The sequence below is a fragment of the Lontra canadensis genome, unplaced genomic scaffold (genome assembly GCF_010015895.1).
Source record: "Lontra canadensis isolate GAN:19392208 unplaced genomic scaffold, GSC_riverotter_1.0 scaffold9, whole genome shotgun sequence".
Taxonomy (NCBI): Eukaryota; Metazoa; Chordata; class Mammalia; order Carnivora; family Mustelidae; genus Lontra; species Lontra canadensis.
The window spans coordinates 27,237,346-27,248,857 of NW_022631003.1; the positions used below are offsets into that span (position 1 = coordinate 27,237,346).

General features: G+C 42.2%; 1 protein-coding gene across 1 annotated transcript; it reads right to left on the reverse strand.

Moving 5' to 3' along the window:
• Positions 1-796: 796 nt before the first annotated feature.
• Positions 797-2,629, reverse strand: LOC116866035 (cationic amino acid transporter 3-like). The gene has a single exon (XM_032854647.1). The coding sequence runs from the start codon at positions 2,627-2,629 to the stop codon at positions 797-799; it is 1,833 nt and encodes a 610-aa protein (XP_032710538.1).
• Positions 2,630-11,512: the final 8,883 nt, after the last annotated feature.

Here is an 11,512-nt window from a genome sequence, read left to right on the forward strand (position 1 = left end):
TCTGTAACACATAATTCAGGTTCCTCAAAAATTTTAAAACAGAATTACCTTATGATCCAGTAGTTCTGCTACTGGATATCGTCACAAGTAAGTTCTACAATCAATGTGAAGCTTAAACTCACCAGCCTGAGATCAAGAGCCATGATCTACTGACTGAGCCAGCTAGGCAGCTTCTTCCCTAGTGTATATTTAACCAAAGGAAAGGAAAGCATTTTTCAAGTTTCTTTTAATACTAATTTTTAATATTTATTTATTTTTCTTTAAAAAATTATTTTAATTTAGTTTTATTTTTTTCAGTGTTCCATGGTTCATTGTTTATGCACCACACCCAGTCCTCCATGAAATACGTGCCCTCCTTTATACCACCACCAGACTCACCCAACCTCCCACCCAGCTCCCCTCCAAAACCCTCAGTTTGTTTCTCAGAGTCCACAGTCTCTCATGGTTCATCTCCCTCTATGATTTCCCCCAATTCACTTTTCCTTTCCTTTTCCTAATGTCCTCCACGTTATTCCTTATGCTCCTTTTTAAAGAGGCAGTAGGCTGTCATAGACACAGTTGAAAGTAGACAATTTTAAAAAAAGGAGAAAGAGCAAAGGCACATCCTTCACTTTACCATAAATAAGGTGAACATCAACACCCAAATCCCATGGGAGGCCTAGTTCTCCACGTGCAAACAGTACTCCCCATTATTGCGTAGGGGAACCAGATGGCATTCAGGCATGATAATGTCAAACCAAACATGTACTGACACTGCTGAGTTCAAGCTCTATAGAGCATGACCCCTTAAGTGGGGTTAAGAGACCAGGCTTTGCCAGATGCCATAGCTGAAATAGAGAGCAAACCCAATCAACATCCAGACACCAAATGTAGCCCAGGTGTCAGCTGTCATCTGCATCATAAGGAAAACATTCACAAAGATGCTCAGGAGTGGAAGGAGAGGCACACCAGGGACCTTAAAGGGCAGGGAAGTGGAGGTCTGTGGCTGTCTCCAGATGACCCCAGTAGTCCCAGTGATGAGCACAAGGAGCAGCATCACCACTGTGATCGGCACTGGGTCTCCAGAGAGCAGACCTGGCCAGTGGGCCAGCACCAGACAGAGGAGAGTCAGCAGCAGGGCAAGCAGTGAAGAGCAAACACAGACAATCTGGCCAGAGAGTGGAGTGGGGGTGGGGCTGCCTGGGAAAAATAGTCCCTGTAAACTCAGCTTCTCTGCTGCAGGTGCAGTCTCCTCCTGCATCTGCACTACATTTCCCCCATTCTGTTCCTGCACCTGTGCTTCAATTCCCCCATTCTCCTCCTGCACCTGTGCTTTATTTCCCCTATTCCTCCTCTCAGGCTGATACCTGAGGATGAGAACACAAAGAGCCACCAGGGAATAAGATATGAGGGTCCCAACTGACCTGAGGTCCAGAAGATCGGTGAGTCCAAAGAAGAATACCATGATTGCTGCGACAATGCCAAAGAACACAGTGGACATGATACGGGCATATGTGCCAGTACGGATCCTGGCAAGAAAAGGGAACAGGAGGCGATCCTTTGCCATCATGTATATCATCCTACGTATGGGGAACATAAATCCCCAATAGATGCCAACAAAAATACTACAATAAATTGCAAAAGCTACAACATAGTAGGCAGGGACCCAGCCAATATGGAGAAATGCCTCAGGCAAGGTGCTCCCAGGTCGAAGCTGGTAGTAAGGAACCATGAGTGTAAGTGCTGCAGAGACACCAAAATACAACAAAAAGCAGATGAGCAGTGAAACCACAATGCCCTTGGGGATAGAACACACTGGATTATGTGATTCTTTGACTCTGGTAACAATAACGCTGAAACCTATAAATGCATAGAAGCAGGTAGCTGATCCACGGAGAATTCCCTGGAAGCCAAAAGGCATGAATCCTCCAGAGCCCAGAGGGCCCAAGCTAGAGGTATCATTGAGTCTGGCCTTTATATAGTCCTCTTCTGTGAGCTTCCAGTTGTGCAGGTCCCCCTTAATGAAGCCAGAGATGATGACAAAACCAAGTACCAAAAGTTTCACCAGTGTAAACATTTTGAAAACTATGTAGTACTCATGATATCTCAGATTTTGAATTTCTGTGAGCAACAACAGAAGGACCACAGCAAAGTAGCCTAGATTGTCTGCAAAGACTTGGGGAACATGTTGTGAAATGCTTTCATGCTGGGTCTCAGAGATCCGGTTCCCAATCAGATTGTCAAAAGTTAATATCCAGGCCTGAACCACAATGAATGCATCAGCAACAAAGGAGAGGATGAGGTTCCAGCCTGTGATGAAGGCCCAGATTTCACCTATAGTGACATAGGTGTAGAGATATGCTGAGCCAGAATGAGGAATCCGGGCACTAAACTCTGCATAGCACAGTCCAGCCAACAATGAAGTTAAGCCAGCCACCAAAAAGCAGATCACAATGGATGGTCCTGCTTGATTACCGGCCACCTCATTAGCCAGGAAATATACACCTACACCCACTGTGCGGCCCACACCCAGGGCCACTAAATCCAGAGTGCTCAGTCTTTTGCCAAATTCAAACTCAACCACCTTTTGCTCTAGCGGACGTCTGCGTACCAGCTTTTGACCAAATCTGCGAAGTGCCTTACACAGCATTCTAGCAGGAATTGAGGAAGATTCTAAAGAACAGAGAGCTGTAGCAAGTCCAGGAAGCCAGGAGTGTTGGATCTGAATCAGTGAGGCTGAGTTAAGCCAAATTGGATAGGGGTTGCCACGGTCCTTTGCTCAGGCTTCAGAGCTGCTGCTTCATATTTCATCTGGCACATGTTATCCTTCCATAGTTCCTAGGGAAATAATAAATATTTGCTGAACAGTGATGTTCAACCAACCATCCAAAATTCTCATGTAACTTGTTGCAACCCAAGTATCACAGAAACTGACACCAAAAGACCTATAGGAAAATAAATCCTACTTTCCCACCAGAAAAAGTACCAAATACCTCCCAACAGTCTGTTTTTTTAATTATATTTTTCAGTAGGCTCCATGCCCAGCATGGAGCCCAAGATGTGGCCCAATATCACAACCCTGAGATCAAGATCTGGGCTGGTGTGAAGAGTTGGACTCTCAACTGACTGAGTCACCTAGACACCCCAACATTTTCTTTCTTTTTTTTTTTATTTACACACCACATGACATAATCCATTTGAGTTCATAAGTGATGTAGTTTCATGTACTAAATTAAGTGGTAAGACACAACAGGACATGATGGTATTTTGCAAGAATTCAAACGCAGGATGTGTGTGTGCAGCGCTTGAGTTATGACACATTAACTCATGAACTGGAGGCCTCCTTGCAATTACAGACCCATTTTTTATATATTGTCAGGGTTGAAAATACATATACTTGTCTCTCAGTCTTAAACTCTTAGACCCAGTATCTGCTGCCCAAGGTTTGATGTCACTTTGGCCCCCCTTCTTCTCATGCTGCATCATTCACTTAGCTATAGTGATGACAAAGAACATACCATTCACTACTTTCTTTTCCCACCTAGGCCTACAGGGGCACTGTGAACCCAGAGGAGGAGGGAGAAAGGGGCAGAGCCTTCATTAGTACCTGCAAGAAAGAGAGGACCAGGTTGCCTGGGAAGGAAACACTGGAGAGATGGGGTCAGCAGTCAACATTGGATTGGTGACTGAGAAGGGAAAGGAGGCAAAAAGGCTGTTTTGTGAATTCTGACATTCAATAAACCTCACCCAAAGCAACCAGACAAAAATTCACTACCTTTTTCTTATCCATAGTTATGACAGTGTGATGGTTAGGGAGAAAAGAAGTAAGTCACCTAACTCAGGGGCTCACAACCTTAACAGTTCCTCTGTCTCCTCCCTCTCTGGGTTCCAGGAGAGAAGTTGAGCTCATCTCTGCAGACAGTCTCCTCACTGGCCACACTGTATTCCGGACACGCCCTGCACCATCTGTGATGTCAGCTGATAGGGGTCTGGAGAAACTGCCCTGCTCTGTGAGCTTGTATTAAAACACTAATATGTAACACCTTGTTAATTTTTCACAAGGAGCTTTTTTTTAAATATTTTATTTATTTGACAGAGAGAAATCACAACTAGGCAGAGAGGCAGGAAGAAGCAGGCTCCCTGAGGAGCAGAGAGCCCAATGCAGGGCTCGATCCCAGGACCCTGATATCATGACCTGAGCCGAACGTAGAGGCCCTAACCCACTGAGCCACCCAGGCGCCCCAACACAAGAAGTTATTTTTAACTCACTCAAACTGTTATCTGAATGTTTTCTTAAAGAAAGAATCCCGCAGGGGCGCCTGGGTGGCTCAGTGGGTTAAGCCTCTGCCTTCAGCTCAGGTCATGATCTCAGGGTCTTGGGATCGAGCCCCGCATCGGGCTCTCTGCTCAGCAGTGAGCCTGCTTCCTCCTCTCTCTGCCTGCCTCTCTGCCTACTTGTGATCTCTCTCTCTCTCTCTCTCTGTCAAATAAATAAATAAAATCTTTTTTAAAAAAAAAGAAAGAAAGAATCCTGCATGTGGTTCCCTCTTCCTCCTCCTCCCCTGCTGCTCTTCAAATGACCCCTTACCTGATGACCCCTTCAATGACCCCTTACTCTAGGGGAACAAGGTTTTGGATGAACAATTCACAGCAATGTTCAGGAAATGGGTAATACAAAAAAGAGAAAACAAACTCATGCAGGCCCTACTCTCCTCCCTACTCAGGCTTTGGTTTTGAGAGAATTTTAGGAAATGTTGTCAGAGGTTTTTAAAGACAGAAATATCAAGTCAAAATTAGAAAGGCTACTCTATAGATGATCAAAAGGAACCCTTGGGTAATGGGCCAGACCTTCTGTCTACAAATCCATCTAGACTTCTTATCTGCCACTCACCAGTTCCAATGTTATAATTTACAAACAAGCACGAGATAGATAAGAAGGGTCAATTCTTAACTTATGGACTCGTTCTATACTATTTGAGGTGTTCCCAACCTACAACCAGTCTTCAAACCCTTCCATGGTTCCATACTGCCTTCCCTTCACAATCCTTCCTTCCTTCATATTCTGACTTGTGTTTACTCCTCCAGCTTCATTTCCTGCCCAGTTCCTGCTTCAGCTGTGAAATTTGGCACTCACCCTGTTTCCTGGCCTCTAATACATTCTTGGTCCCTTTGCTTAGCTACCCCCACTTCTCTTTCAGTTCCCAACTCATCGTTTGCTTCCCCAGGAAGAGGAACCTTATGTTTTCCTTCCTGTGTGCTCTCATAGCACTGGGCTTCCTCCATGTGCCATTGATCTTAATGTATCCAAATTCCAGGCCAGCTGCCTGTCTCCTCCAACAGACTGTGAGGTAGGTTCTCAATAAGTAGTTGTTGAACAAATGACCATGCTGAGAAAAAAAAAAAAACCTGAAAGAGGCCATAATTCAGAATTCCTATGTAGTAGATATTGAGAAACATACTTTGCAGCCAAGCAACCTTTATAAACTTGGCTTAGGTAAAGATATATATTATATTACTTTCATTGTGGAAGGTGAGCAAAACGGATAGTGTGAAAGGGAAAACAAGTTTAGGGTAGTAGAACCTTTTCTGCACATCATTCATGGTAGGTATAACTACACGTAAGTGATAAAGATTTATTTGCCTTTGAGGACACTTGTTTTAAAATATCAGACAGCCAACTAACTACCTATGCCCAGTTAGAGAATCCCTACTTTTTTGGAAAGCATCATGCTCAGACTCTATATTCTAGATAGGATGCCCTAGTCAGAGGTTCTCACTTTGGGGGACAGAGGAGGGCATAATGAAGACACCTGGGGACATTTTCAAACTTCAGATCCTCTCCCTCTGGAGATACTTGTCCATTAGCCCTGTACTTCCCAAGACTGCTCTAAACCACCCCAACTGACAAGAAATTGCCCTCAAGTTCAAGGGGAAGAGATTCTAAGAGCTTCCTTCACAGGAAGGTAGCACAGTTGAGTAGTGAGGAGTAGGGTTCTGCAGGTATAATGTTCAGGTTCATATCACACCTCAACCTCACACCCAATGACTCTGGTTAAATTAGTTTACCTCTTGGGGCTTTAGTTGCCACAATAGTCAAATGGGAGTGAAGGCAAATCCTTCACAGGGCAGCTGTGAGGAGTAAGTGCAATGATGTCTGTAAGTACGTAGCTCAGTGCCTAGCAAACAATATGGAATTAATATCATCTACCTAGTACTTAATATAGAAATCTGGTCCCAAATAACCAAACATTGAAAATCAACCACTCTTTATAAATGTGCAGCTGAAAATCATCCACTAAAACTTCAGCTTATTAGCTAGACCTTGTGAGTCAATTAAAACAATTTTATTCCATATGACTCACCTTGAAATGCTAACGACTCTAATTAGACACCCTCATCCATCCTGGTGCTAACACACTGGGGGTCCTATGCTTACTGCATTTCAAGAGACAATGAAAAATGCAAGGGTCAATATCATCATTATCATCATCATCATCACCACCATCTTTGTCTACAGATGCCTCATCTGGAACAAGCAGTGCTGAGTACTATAGAGATAAGAAAAATGAACACTTGGTCAGAAATGCTGGATGTGAACACTGGCCCTTCCTCATGACTACATGAACTTGGGTAATTTGCTTAATCTCTCTAAGCCTCAGTCTTCTCATCCACAAGGAACCTTACTTGACCTCCCACACTGGATCAACATGAGAATTCAATAAGAAGACACAAACTAATACACACAGCTGGTGAGAGTGTCACTGGGGCACCATCCTGAAGCACAATCTTTGTGGAATTAAAAATGCATACACAATAGGGCACTGTAGTGGTTGAATGGGTGAAGGTACCTAAAACAGGTATAGAATATGGACTGGAAGAGCATTTGCTAAATACATTAAAGCAAATGCCTGTAGTGAGGAGGGGAATTGAGATAAAGATGAAAAAGGAAAATAAAATGAATTGAAAAGGGGCCTGACAGGAAGTGATGGTGCAAACATGCCTACTGAGGGAGGGACTGACTCTACTCTGCATTGCAGGTTCAACAAAGTAATTGCAGGAGATAATGCTGTGAGAGTACCCGGTACAGAGCCTGATGAATGACAGGCATTCAGTAGATTTAAACTGAAGGGGAAAGAGAATCCTGTAATGGTCAGGATAAGGAGAATACAAAGAAGGAACGCCTGTGAGAAATAGGGTGAAGAACTGTGATGATGGGGCATCTGTCCTACTAGTTCCCTCTGAGCCCATTTTCCTTTTCCTAATTCCTCTCTCTCCTTCAGCCCCTTCGACTATCTTTGGAGGCTCCTGTAGTTAGCACTAAAGATGCTTCTGCCAGGTTTCTCCCTGGGAACACAACCCCAGCCACCTACCACTCAACAAAGAGTACAACAATGGTTCTTAACATTTGTTAAATCACAGACACCTCTGATGATAGTTACCTCCAAAAATGTCATACATTTTTTTAAAAATTGTTATTTTTTAAATTTCTTTTCAGTGTTCCAGAATTCATTGTTTATGCACCACACCCAGTGCTCCATGAAATACATGGCCTCCATAATACCCACCACCAGGCTCACCCAACCTCCCACCCAGCTCCCCTCCAAAACCCTCAGTTTGTTTCTCAGAGTCCACAGTCTTTCATGGTTCTTCTCTCCCTCCAATTTCCCCCAACTCCCTTCTCCTCTCCATCTCCCCATGTCCTCCGTGTTATTCCTTATGCTCCACACCTAAGCAAAATCATTCTAACGGGTGTCAGGTAGTATCTCAATGTGATTTTGATTTGAATCTGGAACAAACAGCTTAGAGGACATGAAAACAGAATTAGGGAAATAAATGATGCCATGAAACATTACAACATCAGAATTATTGGGATCCCTGAGGGGGTGGAGAAAGAGAGAAAACTAGAAGATACAGTTGAACAAAATCTGGATGAAAATTTTCCCGATCTGGGGAATGGAACAAGTGTTCATGTCCTAGAGGCAGAAAGAACACCCACCAAGATCAACAAATCTAGAAAGACATCAAGACACTTAATTGTAAAACTCACAAATCATAATTTTAGAGCTTCTGAGGGCAGCTGGGGGGAAGAGATTCCTTACGTACAGCAGAAGGTCCATCAAAATAACATCAGACCTGTCCACAGAGATCCAGAAAGCCAGAAAGGGTTGGCAAGGCATATTCAGGGCACTAAATGAGAAGAACATGCAGACAAGAATAATTTATTCAGCAAGGCTGACACTCAAAATGGATACAGAGATAAAGAGCTTCCAAGCCAGACAACGTTTAAAAGAGTATGTGACCACCAAGTTCACACTACAAGAAATATTAAGTGGGGTTCTATAAAAGAAGAAAGAACTCAAGAGTGATATAGAACAGAAATTTACAGAGACAATCTATAGAAACAAGGACTTCACAGGCAACATGAAAAAGTGCTCCCATAAAATGGCACAGGGTTGTGGATTGGATAAAACAATAGGACCTGTCTATATGCTGTCTACCAGAAACACATTTGGAACTTAAAGATACATCCAGACTGAAAGTGAAGGGATGGAGAACCATCTTTCATGCCAACGGGCCTCAAAAGAAAGCTGGGGTAGTGTCTCTCATATCAGATAAATTAGATTTTAAACTAAAGACTGTAGTTAGAGATAAAGAAGGACCCTACATCTTTCTTAAAAGGTCTATCCACCAAGAAGATCTAACAATTGTAAATATTTATGTCCCCAATATGGGAGCAACCAACTACATAAGCCAACTGTTAAGCAAAATAAAGAGTCATATTGATATGAATACATTAATAGTAGGGGACCTTAACACATCACTCTCAGTAATAAACAGATCATCCAAGCAGAAAATCAATAAAGAAACAAGGGCATTGAATGATACACTGGACCAGATGGACCTCATTGATATATACAGAACATTTCACCCTAAAACAACAGAATACTCATTCTTCTTGAGTGCACATGGAACTTTCTCCAGAACAGACCACATACTGGGTCACAGATCAGGGATCAACCATTACCAAAATATTGAGGTTATTCCCTGCACATTCTCAGACCACAATGCTTTAAAACTGAAACTCAACCACAAGAAAAAGCTTGGAAGAAATTCAAACACTTGGAAGCTAAAGACCTCTCTGTTTAAGAATGTTTGGATCAACCTGGAAATCACAGAAGAACTTAAACAATTCATGGAAACCAATGAGAGTGAAGACACATCAGTCCAAAACCCATGGGATACAGCAAAGGCAGTCCTAAGAGGGAAATACACAGCCAGGCCTCACTCAAAAAAAAAAAAAAAAAAAAAAAAAAAAAAAAGAGAGAGAGAGGGAGAAAATCCAGGATACACCAGATCGCTATACACCTTAAAGAACTGGAAAATCAACAACAAATTAAGCCAACCCCGCACACAAGAAGGGAAGTAATCAAGATTAGAGCAGAGATCAATGAGGTAGAAACTAGAGATACAGTAGAACACATGAACAAAACTAGAAGCTCCTTCTTTAAAAGAATCAATAAGATTTTGATGAAGTCCCAAAAGTTTATTTTTGCTTTTGTTTCCTTTGCCTTTGGAGACATATCTTGAAAGAAGTTGCTGTGGCTGATATCGAAGAGATTACTTCCTATGTTCTCCTCTAGGATTCTGATGGATTCCTGTCTCACGTTGAGGTCTTGTATCCATTTTGAGTTTATCTTTGTGTACGGTGTAAGAGAATGGTCGAGTTTCATTCTTCTACATATAGCTGTCCAGTTTTCCCAGCAACATTTATTGAAGAGACTGTCTTTTTTCCACTGTATATTTTTTCCTGTTTTGTCAAAGATTATTTGACCATAGAGTTGAGGGTCCATATCTGGGCTCTCTCCTCTGTTCCACTGGTCTATGTGTCTGTTTTTTTTTTTTAAGATTTTATTTATTTATTTGACAGACAGAGATCACAAGTAGGCAGAGAAGCAGGCAGAGAGAGAGGAGGAAGCAGGCTCCCTGCTGAGCAGAGAGCCCAATGCGGGGCTTGATCCCAGGACCCTGGGATCATGACCTGAGCTGAAGGCAGAGGCTTTAACCCACTGAGCCACCCAGGTGCCCCTATGTGTCTGTTTTTATGCCAGTACCATGCTGTCTTGGTGATCACAGCTTTGTAGTAAAGCTTGAAATCAGGTAACGTGATGCCCCCAGTTTTATTTTTGTTTTTCAGCATTTCCTTAGTGATTCGGGGTCTCCTCTGGTTCCATACAAATTTTTGGATTATTTGCTCCAGCTCTTTGAAAAATACCGATGGAATTTTGATCAGAATGGCATTAAAAGTATAGATGGCTCTAGGCAGTATTCCAATCCAAGAGCATGGAATGGTCTTCCATCTTTTTGTGTCTTCTTCAATTTCTTTCATGAGTGTTCTGTAGTTCCTTGAGTACAGGTCCTTTACCTCTTTGGTAAGGTTTATTCCCAGGTATCTTATGGTTCTTGGTGCTAGAGTAAATGGAATCGATTCTCTAATTTCCCTTTCTGTATTTTCATTGTTAGTGTATAAGAAAGCCACTGATTTCTGTACATTGACTTTGTATCCTGCCACGTTACTGAATTGCTGTATGAGTTCTAGTAGTTTAGGGATGAAGTCTTTTGGGTTTTCCATATAAAGAATCATGTCATCTGCGAAGAGAGAGAGATTGACTTCTTCATTGCCAATTTGGATACCTTTTATTTCTCTTTGTTGTCTGATTGCTGTTGCTAGGACTTCTAATACTATGTTGAACAAGAGTGGTGAGAGTGGGCATCTTTGTCATGCTCCTGATCTCAACGGGAAGGCTGCAAGCTTTTTCCCATTGAGGATGATATTTGCTGTGGGTCTTTCATAAATAGATTTTATGAAGTTCAGGAATGTTCCCTCTATCCCTATACTTTGAAGCATTTTAATCAGGAACGGATGTTGGATTTTGTCAAATGCTTTTTCTGCATCAATTGAGAGGACCATGTGGTTCTTTTCTCTTCTCATATTAATTTGTTCTATCACATTGATTGATTTGCGAATGTTAAACCATCCTTGTAGCCCAGGAATGAATCCCACCTGGTCATGGTGGATAATCTTTTTAATGTGCTGTTGGATCCTGTTTGCTAGGATCTTGTTGAGAATCTTAGCATCCATATTCATCAGTGATATTTGTCTGAAATTCTCCTTTTTGGTAGGGTCTTTGCCTGGTTTGGGGATCAGGGTAATGCTGGCTTCATAGAAACTTTTGGGACTTCATCAAAATCAAAAGCTTCTGCACAGCAAAGGAAACAGTTAAAAAAACAAAGAGGCAACCCACGGAATGGGAGAAGCTATTTGCAAATGACAGTACAGACAAAAGGTTGATATCCAGGATCTATAAAGAACTCTTCAACCTCAACACACAAAACAGATAATCATATCAAAAAAATGGGCAGAAGATATGAACAGACACTTCTCCAATGAAGACATACAAATGGCTATCAGACACATGAAAAAATGTTCATCATCACTAGCCATCAGGGAGATTCAAATTAAAACCACATTGAG